This window comes from Scleropages formosus, chromosome 1, assembly GCF_900964775.1.
Source record: "Scleropages formosus chromosome 1, fSclFor1.1, whole genome shotgun sequence".
Classification (NCBI taxonomy): domain Eukaryota; kingdom Metazoa; phylum Chordata; class Actinopteri; order Osteoglossiformes; family Osteoglossidae; genus Scleropages; species Scleropages formosus.
In genome coordinates, this window is record NC_041806.1 from 15,988,283 (window position 1) to 16,004,179 (window position 15,897).

Below are 15,897 nucleotides of genomic sequence, written 5' to 3' on the forward strand. Positions count from 1 at the left end.
ATGTTCCACACAAAAGGAAAGAGCTCAGAGACCGGCACCCTCAGCGGCAGAGCGACCCGTGCCACATTAAATGCCGCTTTTCACACAAAGTGCGTTTTTATTACTCGTGATATGAGACATGCGTGGGCGGAAATCATTTACAGTAAGATGAGACTCGAGCAGCAGCACACAGACAGTGAGGATATGATGACTGTCACATACCCAGAGTAAATATGGTAAGGAGCACAAACCCACAGCAACCTTTGGGTGACATCATCAGCTGGAACAGAAGCATAGAATTTACAGCGGCAACACCGTCCTGTCGAGTTGCTGTCTCGACATACCCACCGTTGAGCCACTTGGAGTTATACTGGGCAGTGCGGAGGGGCGGGAGGCCCCCCAGACTACGGTAGATGGCGGGGTCGCGGCCTGAGAAGTCCATGGCAGTGGCAGCATACAGCTCTCCGTTGCACGTGATGAGGGCTGTGGAGTTATGTAGGGGGCTGTAGGGACAGCGGGCCATGCCGCTGATCTGGTCATGGATCTGCGTCAAGTTGTTAAGCTGGGGGGGGCGGGTGAGATGGGACGGTGGGACGAGAACATGACGGAGGCGTCATCGCACAGGTCGCCGCTCACACTGGAGACCCTTTGTTATGCACAAACTGTCTTAAAGGTCCACAAGACCGTTTTTTTCCCCGTTAGAGGTGAGGTGAACAGTTTGCCTTCCTTAGCAAAGAGAAGAAAGAATTAAGACAAATTTAACGAATAATTACTGAAACAACTAAGGACAAGTACCTCCCATAAGGGTACAAGAGCAGGACCCTGTTCAGACTTGAACCTACAGGTTACAGATTTGTGTCTCAGTACTGCTTTACATTTTTGTGCAGTGCTATGATCACACTGTTTTATCATATTAGAGGATATGGAAACACGGTTCATATTTGTAGGAACAGGGGGATAATGGGGGCGGAGGGGGCAGGTCAAGTGATTTAGTGGTCATTCTAATTTATCACAGGTTTCACTTTTCACATCACTTTCAATCCTGTTATACGTAATTCAGTTGCTTTAAAAAAAGACAGGAGAATATGAAAAAATAAGACATCTTTAGTTTTTGAACAGTAAAAATAAAAGACACTGCTTTAATGGTACAAGTAGATTGCATCAAATATTGAATTTTTTTTTTTTTTTTTAAACACTTTCTCTCCCACTTTGCTGTTTCATTGGGAATTCTGGGAAATATACATGAAATACCAGAACTGTGATGCACTAAACTTTCCGGTTGTTGCAATATCTGGTCATCGGAGGTCTGGTCATACATGGATGCACAGTAACAAGGCAAAATTCTTTCTGAACATGTGAATGTCCCCCAAACGCAGTAATTAAGGTTAAAACAGCCGGACCCTAAATGTTGCAGCCAACACATTTCCCAGAGTTCCTTAACCACAGGCCTTCAACCGCCTTCTTGGAGAACGAAAAATGAATTGACGAGCTTCACAGTACCGTGCGATTGGTGCAAATTGGAGTGTACGCGTTTGTTCCACAGGTAAACAACCGGTCTCCGTTGACGAGAAGAACGCGGACGTAATTCTGGCACTCATCCTGTGGACACAAAGTACAATGGGTTTTAAGCCCAGCGGGTGGGGATGCAAATCTGCCTATTTGTCTGCGCATTGCAAACTTGACAGTCTTGATGCCTATAGGAGCTTTTTATTCCCCATTTATTCACAAAAATACAACCTTAAAAAAAAAAAAAAACAAATCACAAACATTACAGCCCTATTCATTACTTTTTTCCATGAATGATTCCTTCTATCCCTCAATTCCCCTATTCTAATAGTGAAAAAGCCTCTTCCTATAGTCCCTCCATATGCGTCTTCAGGCTGATTCTTGCTTCGGAATATTTTCACGCTGCACCTTGTTTCACGTCTAGTAAAAACACGAGACATAACTACGACGAGGAGCAAATTAAAACAATGCGAAGGGCAACGAAAACAACAACAACAACAAACACACGGGGCAAAGGTAACCGTGCTGTCAAATGGAGTGGAAGCCTTGTGCGCTCAATAAGCTGCAGGTGCCTTGGACAGAAAAGAACTCGATCTGTCTACCAGCATCAATCTGGGCCAAACAGACCTTCAAGGGCACTCGGGCAGAACACGGAGAGTTCGCTCGACAAAACACGCCAAATTGCTCATTAGAGTACTGCTGCCATCAAAACTAAATAAATGCGTGGCCCCAGACTCATCTGCTCTTTGAAAACTCTGGTATCATGCGGTACGCAGACCATTCGGAAAAGCACACCTTGCTACGATGGTCCCGTCAAAATCTGGCAGTGGCCTTTTTGTCCTCCTGGAGTGTGGCCCCTTTTGTTCAACTCCTTGCCGCTCTCTTATTTACACTTATTTACGTTTAATTTTATTTTTTTTTATTTTCAACCAGCCTGGTTATTGGTGTTTTTTTAACCAAAGAAATTCAGGGTGAATGTGGACTTTGGGCACTAGGTCAAAATCACTACAGCAGGAGGTGGGATTCAACCCAATACCTTTAAGTTCAAGGCAGTAGCTGTAAGCACTATGCCACCTGCTGCCCAATACCTGGACAGAGCTGGTACTGAAATATAAATATTTTAGAGCTGTCAGCTTTCAGTCAAGTCACTTATGTTAACCTACATATAATTACTGACCCTTTTATACAGCTGGCTTGTTTTTACTAGGGTAAGAACCTTCCTCCAGGGTTCTGCAGCAGGAAGCTGGATTTGAACCTGCGTCTTTTGACCGGGAGGTGGCAGCTCTAAGCACTGTGTTAACTGCTACCCCTCACTGTTTGGTGTGGATGTGCTAATTACACCACTGGCCTGCTGGGTGTACCCAGTCCTCCACCACAGCCAACTAGAGCAGGCCCCAGGTTCGTACTAGGGTCGGGTTCAAAAGACACGCAGCTGTGGCAGTGGGCAGACGTCCAGCTTCCTTTGAGCGCGCTCACTCTACCGAGTCCAGCTTTGCACAGTCCAGTGGGCATGAACAGCGCAGTTGGAAACGGTCCGGGGGGGGTGGCAGTGGGCAGGAGCGAGAACAGTGTTGGTCATGCCAGCTCAGTAGGCCACCTCTGTTCTGACCCATTCGGCCATCGCAAACTCAGATCAGGGCAAAGCCATAGATGGGATGGGATGGGATGGGATGGGACGGGGGTGGCGATATGTTGCCAGCTCTTTTCAAGAAGTTCATCCACCCCAGGGGTCCTGCCGGGTGCTGCAGGTGCTATTCCCCCATAAACCCCGGGTTCCTCTTCCACCCTGAATGAAGCACGGTGGCAGAGAGCACCAATCATAGCATGGAAACAAAATGACCGGCATCATCGCAATCGCTTCTTATTCTAGAAGAGAAGCTTCTTTGCTTAGCTCACATCATGTGCACATCCTCGTATCCATGACTACCTCCCCTGCTAATATTACAAAAGTCCCCTAATAAGCCTCAACAGTAATGATCATGAGCAACACGAAAATCTTAAAGGCCTTCGTTACGAATGATGACCCCTAAAGACAGTAAATAAAGAGGTGTGTTTGTCTCTCTTTTAATTTGCACCCGTGATGTGGGAGGACGCTTCTGGGCTCACCTGGGATTTCCCGCGGCTGAAGCAGGCGGCCCTGGTGAAGTGGTCACAGTGCCAGTCCACCGCCTGTGGGAGTGGAACAGATGCCGTCAAACAGGGACAACAACTCAACTCCATCATACTGGAACAAATAAATACTACGGTATTATTTTCAGCCAGAAAATAGCAGTTTCAACAAAATGAACTGAAGACAACACAGCTTTCTGCATGCAAGAAGTTAAAATGGCCTTTTGGCAGATGTTGGCAAAATTATTTCAGAGATGGTGATTTCACCCTTTTTAATTCATGTTTATAGAAAAGAAAAAAAAAAATCAGAAAATCTAAAGTCAGTTCAGTTTTGGATGTCCTACATTTTACTGAGCAAAGCCAACAGCACGCAAAATAATAAGAATATTATAACATAATGTAACAATTTACAATTTCTATATATAAAATGTGTACATGTATATATACTGTACACATAATAAAATAATTATCACTAATTACATATTGCTCATTTTGACTAGATTCAAAAATTGTTTCAGAAGATGTTGAGCAGACAAGCGATACATGTAAATTAAGGTGAAACTGGATTGGTTCCTTCACTTCTCGAGAAGTTCCCTGCCGTTTTTAGGCCTACATACAAGACGTGAAAGCGAATATGAATGACACAAAAATAAAATACCAACGCCGCAAGAAAAAAACACAACCCATGCGTCACACTCGTGTGTGATTCACGAACACACTAATGCAGAAGCGTGTCAATATGTTTAAAGTGGAACTCTGTGGCTAGAACCCACTGCCAAAATACACACCAAACCTGCAATTTCACGGCATCTCTTAAACGGTTCTGTCTTCGGTGACTTGAGATGCAGAGAACATTTCCAGATCACAGAGCCTTGGGACCAGTTCTTGAAGACGGGCATGCCGTATATGCGGGTCAAACCGCGGCGTGGTATGGTGAATATGGTGAATAGAGTGTGTCCATGGGCGAGGCAGGTGTGTCCTCAGCCGGGTGGCAGGGAAGGTGCTGTCCAGGCACCGCACGAAGGACAGAAAGCCAAAAGCCAGACTGTGCCTTTGAGTGCCCGCCAACCCAAATTCCAGGCCACGGCGAGCTATTTTAAGGGCATCCAGGCTTGAACAGCAAAATGGTTTGCAGTGCAGCGAAACCCCGGGCGACAGCGTCACTGTGTTTTTGTTGTTAGGCTCCAACACGCTGTGGAAACGGTGCGGTTCCCCTAAATAAGAACCGAGAAGTTATGCTTTCTGAATTTTATTTTTGCTGTGAATCAGCCTCATCTGCCAGTTCCCTCCTTTTTTTCCAGGGGAACCTATTATTTCCACACAGTAAACTTTTACTGGCAAAACACTAAAATTGGTCACACCAAAACGGAATTAATTCCCGAGTTCTCCTCTTTTGGGGGGCGCAGTGGAGCAGTGGGTTGGACCGGGTCCTGCTCTCCGGTGGGTCTGGGGTTCGAATCCTGCTTGGGGTGCCTTCCGACAGACTGGCGTCCCGTCCTGGGTGTGTGTCCCCTCCCCCTCCAGCCTTACGCCCTGAGTTGCCGGGTTAGGCTCCGGTTCCCAGCGACCCCGTATGGGACAAGCGGTTCAGAAAGTGTGTGTGTTCCCCTCTTTTTTCAGAAAAGCCCTTAACAGGTCATTTCCTGTGCGTTCAGAGGGGTTTCTTCTTCGCTTCCGCACAACGTGTTGCGTTATACTCATTCACAGCCTTTTAGTTGACTTCATCATCTACAAGGATGTAGATCCGTCCGCCAAAGTACACCTTTATGTTGCGACAGTCAAACAGAACGGTCACAGGGACAGCGAAACAGAGGGACACAGCTCTGCAGAACACCAAGAAGAGTGGACAGTTTTAGCAGTCATTCCAACTTGCATGAGCGTGTTGTACAAACGCAACTTACCGCTCAAGTATTCACCGGCCAGTCTTCTTCATTATGAATCCAAGCGCATGCTTACTGGCTGTTTACAATCATAAATATCGAAACATGAGCCATTTATTAACTAAATTGTTATATCATTCCAACACTACCAAACATCGCCAAGTAAAAGAGCATAAAGGTCCAAACGTACAATTAACGTACATGTAAATGTAACGTTTTCAAATTCAGACAAGCATCACTTGTGCGTCTGCCTTCTTCGCATCCATTGTCCACGTGTGTAATTGCCAATAAAAACGCTTCTTAAGTGGCTCCGAGAGCTGCAAATGCAAAAAGCACACCTCCGCATTAACCCAGGAGCTTTTGGTTTTTCACAGATGGGGACGCTGGAAAAGCCCAGGGGGGCAAAATGAGACGGTAGTCGAAGACGAGGCTGCAGACTGGGATTCCAGAATGTCATTTATTACAGCATCGTTGTCTGTCACCAGTGCTTTCGACTAGCATCTGCTAAGACTCACTAATGCCATCGCACTCCAACCACAAGCATATCCACACGTACCACCATCTGTCAGCTACAAATCGATGTGTTCTGGAGACACTGGCCGTAAACATCAGTCTACCGCCGGCGCATCAATGTCTATTCTCACCTGTCGGTGCTACTGCTGCGTTCCCACCAGCAGTGGATCGCACAGAGTATGAGGGCTTTTTGTACCAAACCTGAGCACGCTATGAAGAGTAAATTTAAATTTGTGTGCTCATTTTAACATAGAGCACAAACATACTTCTGCAGTTAGCCACTACCGCTAGCACCTTCACCACCGCGCAGCTAATTTGTAGCGTAGCGCTAAGAGTTGCTGCGTGTGGATCCGAAGATCGCAGGCTTGAATCCTACCTCCAGCTGCGGTACCCCCGAGCATGGTACTTACCTGCTCCAGTAAAAGTACCCAGCTGGTACAAATGGGTAAATAACTGCAGGTAGCTGAACGCTGCTGTTAGTCACTTTGGAGAAAAGCATTAGCTAAATGTAGCGCTCTGTACTTCGACGCCAGCTGGGGGAACCATGCGAAGCCTGGAGGACCAGCCAAGTTCGGGGGAATGCTCATCAACACCTTGACGCACCCGGGTGACGGCTGACCGCACCCCTGCGGTCCCTCCGACCAGGCGAGGTCACATCCTGAGACCTCCTCCCTGTTCACGCTAGGTTGGAGGTCTACAGCAGGAGAAGCGGCGACAGAGGTCTCAACCCAACAAAACTAATCTTTAGGCACGCCGTGCGTCACGGCCAAAGGCTGTACGTTCAAGTGTGACCAACGTGAGCGATTTCCATACTGACTGACAACTGGCGCATTACTACTGCTGGGAGAAGCAGCGGCAGGTCTCGAGAGAGGCATCGCACCACCTGTGGCCCCAGGCATGAAAGATTCGCCACAACCAGACACGGCAATTTCCTGTCTCGCGTCAGAGATACAAGATGGAATCTGAAATATGCTTCATTACAGTAATTCTGGCAATTTGTCAAGTGCGACGTGACACAGGGTGTTCTCATGTATTCCATCGCTGTGCTCGTCCTTCTTCCATCCACTATGCGCACACACATACAGATGAACAAACAATATGAATCACTGTTATTACCATTGCTACAATGTTTTGGCAAAAACACAGAAAAGGGCTAAAACCCCTTACAGAGCAACTCTGAAACTCAACTGAGCTTGGAAGAGAGTCACAGAGCCATCGGAAAAAAGGCCGCCCACTGGTGATAAAAAAATAAATGATCCACTTCTCCTCCCTAGGCCTGACTACACAGAGAAATTGTGTAACCGGTCAACACCTTTCTCACGAAAAGAGCAGCAGAAAAAAAATGCATTTTGTTCTATTCAAATGGGCAAGAAATATTAAAAGAACTTAAAATGCGTTTCACATACAGCCGTTGATATTCAAGGAAGGATATCAAGCTTGAGGCTATAATGGAATCAGCTTTTTCATGTTTTTATAACTTCCCTTTCCTTGCCTCGATAAGATCTTGTAGCATATGTAGTAAATTATTACAGCTAAAAAGAGGGAGAAGCTAGCGATCTTTTTGGAAAATAAAACTAACATGTTGCTGAAGGCGTTGTATGGTAGGGTAAGTGCCATCCAGGCAAATTCCACCCATAGCGACCATTTGTGTGGTATTCATGGCAAGGGTGGGAGGGAAACTAAATGGTGAACATGCAAACATCACCTACTTTGAGGCAGATTCAAACCTACACCTGAATGCGCAGCTCAGAAACTTTGAGACACCACTGTTTGACAGTTTGGTCACACACATTGTCTGAAACCACTTGCCCCAAGTGGTGTCACGGCTAGCCAGAGCCTAACCCGACAACAGAGGGTGCAAGGCTGGAGGGGGAGGAGACACACCCAGGACGGGACGCCAGTCCATCACAAGGCACCCCAAGCAGGACTCAAACCCCAGACCCCCCCAGAGAGCAGGACCTGGCCAAACCCACTGTGCTGTGAGTTTGGTCACACTAATTTACATACTCCCAGTCCTTAAAAATGTAGAAATAATTAAAAGCTTAAAAGAACATGCTACATTTTTACTGTGGCAAACAATCAGAAACCAATAGTAATTGTAATGTGTCATTAAAAATACTACTCATTTTTGTCATTTGTACAGTAAATGACGGTACACTGTACACTCCAATAATAAGTGTTTCTGAAATTCCTTAACATCTTGCGTACTGGAGACACAGATCCTCTTTGTTCCCTATTTTATACTGACCAAAATAACACAAGCTGATGTTCATATATCTGAACTTGATTTATTCCTCACAAGTGTCTGCAGAACACTGGAATTAATTTTAATCTGTAGTTACAACACAAAGCTATTACAGCCTAACCCCCAGACAATGACGCTCTATATACATATTTCACACACACTATTTACATTCTGTACCTGTACTTAATTTAATCTAATACATTATGAGTCAAACTGCTCATGGGATCAATAACTTTCTTTTATATCTTCAGTGGGCTGTGTAGCGGCATGCGCTGGAAGTACTATCGGTGGTTACTGATAAGAATATTGCTGTGGTTATGGTACTTAGAAGATGTGAGGATTATATTCACAAGAAATAACACTGCTGAAATAAATTTTGGATGTATCTCAATATACTGAAAATTCTTAGCAACAGGCTACTATGTCATTAGCTTTCGCTGCATTTCTTGGCTATACATTCTGGGTTGCAACATTCCCTGCTTTTATTTATTTTTAAAGGTTGCCATTTATGAAAGTCTCAAATTCCTCTTGGTAAAATTCCCATCTTTACAAAACCTTCAAAAGCACAAACACTTCATTCCTCATTGCATTATACAGCTTTAATGCCACATTAATTTTTGTTATCCGCACTGGGTCTCTAATATTTTCCCTTCACTTTAATAGTCAAAGTTAATCATCTTTTTATTAGGTCATACATCCTGAGCTTTACAACACTTATTTCAGCAACACAATACATTTTATTACATGCAATATTCACCAGATTTATACGCAGTTAAAAGTCAGGTGTAGGTACGATTTGACAGTTTCAGATTTAATTTCCTGATTCACGTTCAACTGAATAAATATCGATAAGATGCAGTGACTATCAGTATCCTTATCACATCAGGGTATCGGATCGCTTATTAGCAAGCTTTAATAGAAAACTACAACGAGATACAGTATGTAATAACGCGAGGTTTTCAGTATGAAAAGTCAATGAATATAATGGATACAAGTTCATGGTAATTTTTCCAAGTGGTGCATTAATGTAGCAAGAAGGTCATTCAAAGGGGCAGAGAGGACATGTGGCGTGGTGGTTAGTGCTGCTGTCTTCGGGGGGCCCTTTGTCCTTGAGGGACCTGGGTTTGAAGCCCATCTCCTGGTCCCGTAGCTCTGACCAAGGTATTTACTCTAACTACTCCACTTGAAACCATCATCAATCTGTATAAATGTGTAAATAAGTGGAACATGAGACTAAACATAAAATCACAGTCTTAAAAACTGCAGCTTTACCCCTGATTCAGAGACCTAAGAAAGGATCCAGAAGGGAATGATGCTTATCCGATGTATAATGTTTAAGCAGAACTGACAGCTGCAGCATGCTGGAACAAAAGGTTGCACTTTGTAGACCTCAATTCTTTCACAACCTACAATTTTTACAATTAGATAACCAACTCTTAAAAAGACAAGTTGAAACGTCTACATTCAGTAGCTTAACATCAGAACATATGTATTTGTGTTCGCATTAAGTTGGCCGGCATAATCAAATTGACTCTGGTTTTGTGGTCTCAGATGAAGTGCAGCATCCTGGACTGGAAAGTGCGCAGATAAATTCACCGTTTCTTCTGCAGGTGTATAGGTTGTTGGACACAGAAAAGGACCCTTGTTTCATCAGATCCTGTTCCATTTTGTGGCAAGGAGGTTTGTTATGTGTGGCCCCACCTACTCTTGCTGAAAAAAAAAAAAAAAAAAAAAAAAAAACTATACGAGCATTCCTCAATTTACAAAACTAATCTGCTACAGAAAACGATGCAGATATTGAAATTTTGGATACCAAAAGTCTCATTTCCCCATTACTTCAAATGGGGAAAGTAATTTCCAGCCACAAATTTTTCAAAATTAGAACACTGAAAAACACAATTCTATCTATAATCCTATGATTTTACCACAATATGAAGCAGTTATAATTACATACTTACTGGGTGGATGTAATTTCCACTTTAATTGATAATTTCTCTGCAGGATGAGCAACAAATCAAGAAGGGATCCACTGAGGACTTTGCATTTATTTACTTTGTAGAAACTGCAGTGCCGTTAAAATGCACAAACATACCAAAAACAGCTGAAATTTTCCTGCTAATTGTTCTGCTGTCTCTACAATCACTCAATTAAACAACAAACGCAATACACCCAACACACACTCCTTTGGAAATTCATACGCTTCCTATAATGCCCACACTCTCACATTCCTAACAGATTTCTGGATGCAGACAAGACAGCTACAGCACATTACTGTACTTCTGCTTCACTCGTTCAACTTTTAACTGTTTTGGACATGCATTGGATTTTTCTTCTTCCAGAAATCAATAATTCGGTATCAAAAGCCAAGAGCTATTATACCAAAATTTTAGGTAAAGAGTTTGTAAATCGGGGGGCACGGTGGTGCAGCGGGTTTGGCCGAGTCCTGCTCTCCGGTGGGTCCGGGGTTCGAGTCCTGCTTGGGGTGCCTTGCAACGGACTGGCATCCCGTCCAGTGTGTCCCCTCCCCCCCCAGCCTTGCACACTGGGTTGTCGGGTTAGGCTCCAGGTCACCGTAACCCCGCTTGGGACAAGTGGTTTCAGACAGTGTGTGTGTGAGAGTTTGTAAAGCAAAGGATGCCTGACAAAAACAGTAAATGGATTAAGTGTTTGGGTAACACTGACAGAGAAAGGTGTTATTAGTCTTTATAACTCCTTAAAGTATTCTGTAGTAGCTTCAAAAAAGTTCACCCCCCCCAAAAAAATATGTAATAAATTAATGATTACAGTAAATAACTGTTCAACTTAAAGTAATTCCTTGATTTAAAATGCCATCAACTCAGTCCATTTGAATTGTGCAACTTAATCAATAAAGAAAACTAATAGTGACTCTACATAAAAACACACAGAGGTTACCAGGACTGGAGAACTTTCTTTCCATGTAACAAATGAACCGGAACCCTTTCAGACAACATTAAATGGATTAATTATCCTTATATTACATTGAGAAACCTAAAGCATGCAACTGAACACTATCCTCTCTGACATTAAGCTCCAAATGATTACCACTTTGAAATGGAACAGTTGTTAGTTATGAGCACCTTAGGAAAATGTACTGGTTTTCAGAAGGAATTCAAAACACAGTCAATTAAAGTTCATAACATCTGGGTCATAAACATGGTGCTTTTCTTTTTTCAGCGCGCGTTGCGTTTCTTTCACCACTCTGCACCTCTGCCACCACAACCGGTACAACACTGAGGACACCTTTGTGTCCCATCACACATCAGCTCCGTACGACAGCAGAAAGGTATCGCTCGCACCTGGATCAAGGAGAGGTCCTCCAGACGTAGCCTGAAGAGGTGGTTTCTGGAAGAAAAATACAAGTTAGCAAAGTGCAAAATGACAGCATGCAAGTATGCAGCCTAAGGTGAAAAATCTTGAAAGGTGACAAAGGCACAAGGCAGCATCAAATCACTGTCTCTCTACTTGCTCAAGACACAAGGCAAGTGTGAGAGAGAAGAAAGAAGGCTGCAAAACTCATCCAGCAAACAAATCCAAGCACCTTGCATCAAGTGGCCCAAAATAAAGTTTCCATTATAGAAACCTGACATCACCTTACACTCAAGGAGGGGAACACCTTTAATACACCCCGAAGCATAGCGCAAAGTTGTGCAGTGTGCCACAAAAGTACACATTAAAAAATATCACTGTGATTTTTGTGATAACATTCAATATAAGTGGTTCAAAGGGTTGCTTTTTAGGGTGACTATTTTTTTAAGCACACAATTCTTGCTAAAAGTTAATTGATGCCTGGGGTTATGCATTGTATTTTGCGAAAATTTCAATGTTAATAAGATGGAAATGTCATAGTCATTATTACTACATATTATGTGGTTTTAGAAAAACTTTGCATTCAATTCACCTAATGCTGAGTCACAGCTGGAGTTCACATCTGGAAAAGGAGGCTGAGAGAAAGTTAAGATTTATGAGGTCCATTTGAAAATTTGAAGTCAAAGTGCTGGTCCCACAAAGCTTTTGATATCATTAAGCTTTTTTTTTTTTTTTCCTCTTTCCATTTTAAAACACAGTGCAAGAAGTGTATCGATGCTCCCTCCCTTTTCGGGTTCACCAATTAGGAGAACGGACTGATATCGGAATGTGCCATCTCCAGATTCAAGCTTTTTCCTTGAAGAAAATGAGTAACCTACAAAGGATGCTTATTAATATAGGGAAAAACTATGTCATGGTAAATAGATGCTTAGACCTGTATTAAATCTATCAGCATAGTGCAGTTTTTGAAGTACTGGAGCAAACTGTTAAAGGACACTGTGTCCAGTAAAGGGCAGTAAAATCAGTGTTTCTTCTTGTGGCTATGTTTCCTGAGAAACGTTTACTAAATTTACATATCAAATTTTTTTTTTATGTTCTGCTCACATACTCAAATTGTATATTTCTGTGAGCATGTGTATATATAGTATACAGTGTGTAATATATACACACACACACACACACACACACACACACACACACACACACACACGCCTTCAGTGGGTGTAAGAAAGGTAATACTTGAATTAATCAAAAATACAATCCTTTAAGTATATTCAAAAAATGACCCATATTTCTTCGAACTGTCATCGTTAAGATGTTTTATTAGAATATTCAAATCAGTTGTGGTTGTTAGGGTGCCAGGCTCATAAGGACTTTCTCCTTTTGTTCTACAAATACACGAGGATGCATACAGTACGGGGCAATCGAATGAATCTGCACAGGTCCGGACCCCACTTCTGACGGCTGTCGTTTAGCTTTACTATAACCCAATAAAGGGGGAAAAAAAAAAAAAAGGTAGCTGTGCTTTTTACATACACAACATTTAAAGTCACATGTCAAGTGTATATTTAGAACACATGAACAGTGACAGCAGGCTGTGAGGCAATTAAGGACATGAACTTGCTGCTTCAACCTCTGCTTTCTTCTGTTACCATAGTACCCGAGTTACTTACCCCAAATAAAGAAAACGTAGAAATGAATGGGAGAAATGCAAGCTGCCCGGATGACATGACAATTGCCGATTATTGTTCGAGTTACCTGGCTCCAACAATCAATTCGGTTTGGCCAGGGTCGAAGGTCAGCTGCGAATAATCCACGGTGTCCTCCGCCCTGAACCTGTGTATCCACGGCTCAATGTCTGAAAGACAAAGATGAAGAGCAGCGAGAGCTCATCGGAGGCTTGCCAGGGCGAGGAGGATGTTGACATACCGTGGGACCGAGGGCAGCGCCGTCGGGCCTGCGCCGTCGACACCGGGACGAAGCCGCAGGGTCCGAGCCGCACCGACAGCTACCCTGGCAGAGCGATCCTGGGCACGGTGCCTACCTTCCCCTCCAGGAACGCCTGTCGAGGGCGCCGACACAAGACCCCACACCATTTTCCCTTCTCATCTGTAACGTGACAGATGGAGAGCTGCCCTCATGCAACCGCTTGTTCTGGAATCCCAGCTGAATGCCCATTTCACTTGTGAAAGCAGCCTTCACACCGGTACCATCTGCTTTGGGGAAAATACCATTATAAATATGTCAACATTCCCGGTGACAACAACCGAGAGTAACGGGCTACAGAGTTCACCAACCAGCGTACTAGGCTGGAAGATCACTTCACGTGCAGTCGAACCCCAAAATACAGCCACTGGAGATATGAGAGAGTTAGACTTTGCGATAAGGTTCATTTCATTCCCCTACTTCAGCTTAGGAGAAATTCCTTCACTCTTTACAAAGACCAAATTTGGATTTTCCACACCTCCCGCCAGCTGAGCAATGATGTTCACGCTCATTCAGCAGGTGCTTTTCCCCAAAGTGACGCACAGGGGTCAACTTGTTTTTAAACGGACACTTTTGTCCAAGAAGACAGTTAGCTACACTACAGGTCATCAATTCACCTATAAGGAGAACACGTAAAGTCCAAAGAGATGGAAGCAGGGATTTGAACCCATATCAAATAGCACAGCCCAGACACTATGGGCACCAGCACTACCCACTGGGCCATATGTGAGCTTCGCTGCATTTATGGTTTTACTTGTGTCCATTTCTCAGCCTCCATTACCCTACATTTGCTCATCTGACCCCTTACCTCAATAAACACGGCCCCCGTGTGGACTGTGCAAAGGGTGCCAATATATTCTGTAAGCACTAATTCCTTAGCATTCTTTTCATTCATGTCTTTTGGATTTCATTACGGTAACTCTTCAGCAAGCAGATTAAGTGTATGGTACCAAAAAGTTCCAAAAGCACTAAATGAGCACAGGTAGACAGCCATACAGTATTAGAAAGTAATTAAGAGAAACTGTCTTAACATATGCTACAATGACGCAAGGTAACAAGTCATTGTGTTCATTTGGATGAGGTTCGGTGATATTTTTTCAGTATAAACAGGTGCCGATTTTGGTCCCAAGACACACACAAAATTTTCCATTGAAACTAATGGTAAGTGAATCTCTGATTTATGAGAACTTGCTTTGCAAGGGGGTCTCCAAGAAGGCATTATCTTCCCCGCGATGGTGAAGAGTGCATCTATTTGATAAAAGCTAGACCCGGTGACTGCATATTCACCAAAACATTGTCTTCTTGTTGCACACGGGATGAAACCGGCCATAGGCCTCCTGCTGCTGTAGCCCATCTGCTTCAAGGTCTGATGAACTGCATGTCCCAAGATGTTCCACACACCACTGCTGTACCGAGCTGTCATTTTTTAAACTTGTCTTGTTGGCATCAACAGGTCTTTCCACTCTCCTCCCCTCTCTCTCATTAAGGTGTTTTTTGCACCTAGAAGGGAGTGTTTTTGTTTTTTTTAAAAAACAATTACATTTATAAGATGCTTTGTCCAAAGCAACATGCATCTCAGCAAAAGTAAAATTTGTGTATTACATTAAGAGAAAGACATGGCTGCAGACATGTGACTTAAGTAAACCTAGCTTGTTACCTTCTCCTTGATGCACTGATGTTCATCACTCGAACAGGTGCATAAAACACAGGATCGATGAATCCTGATAACCTTTGTACACTTTTTTTTTTATAATAAGGTACACAAAATCACATACAATGCCAGTTTTTTTTTTGTTTTTTTGCTCACACTTTTCTGTGTTGTTCAGTCTGGACAAAGGTGGGCAAAAATCCCAAGAGCGTGGCAGGTTCCAATGATCCCGCCCTATGTAGAGTCACTTAGATCACACATCTTGTCCATTCCAACACTCGTTCAAACAGTAACTGGAGCTCTCATGCCTACTGCCTATTTCATATACTGAGTCAGCAATATGTGACTTGCTACGTGAGTATGAACTGTTTGTAGAGAGAACCACATGTGCCTAAAAGTGCCAGTTCCTTGCATGTACCATTGAGTACATATGTGTACTGTATAAAGTGCTGATGCTCACTGAGTAAGGCACCAACTGGAAACACATCACATATGTGAAACTTTTCAGTGCTGCAACCCAAATTTACACTGTACACTCAAACCAGAGATCCTGGTCATTGCTGTAAGCCTCCTACCTACCAACTTTTCGGAAATGCAGCACGCTACACTATAAGGGAACTGCACGTCCTATTGTCCTAGATTATTATCAAGACATTCTTACTCTCCAGTTACTGAAGACCTGCAGGCTTTAGAGACCAAAAAAA

At 43.5% G+C, this 15,897-nt stretch overlaps 1 protein-coding gene across 2 annotated transcripts in view; it reads right to left on the bottom strand.

The window, feature by feature from the left end:
* LOC108937948 (semaphorin-5A-like) overlaps positions 1-15,897 on the bottom strand; it is a 68,114-nt gene that overhangs the window by 35,728 nt on the left and 16,489 nt on the right. Inside the window, exons 3-7 of one of the 2 annotated variants that reach the window (XM_018758193.2) lie at positions 13,318-13,417; positions 11,550-11,595; positions 3,592-3,654; positions 1,480-1,578; positions 328-541 (exon numbers count right to left, since the gene is read on the bottom strand). In XM_018758193.2, the coding sequence (XP_018613709.1) occupies positions 328-541; positions 1,480-1,578; positions 3,592-3,654; positions 11,550-11,595; positions 13,318-13,417 (522 nt within the window). Of the gene's footprint in view, positions 1-327; positions 542-1,479; positions 1,579-3,591; positions 3,655-4,382; positions 4,844-11,549; positions 11,596-13,317; positions 13,418-15,897 lie in introns of those variants that run through there. The other variant, XM_018758194.2, reaches the window with a different exon arrangement.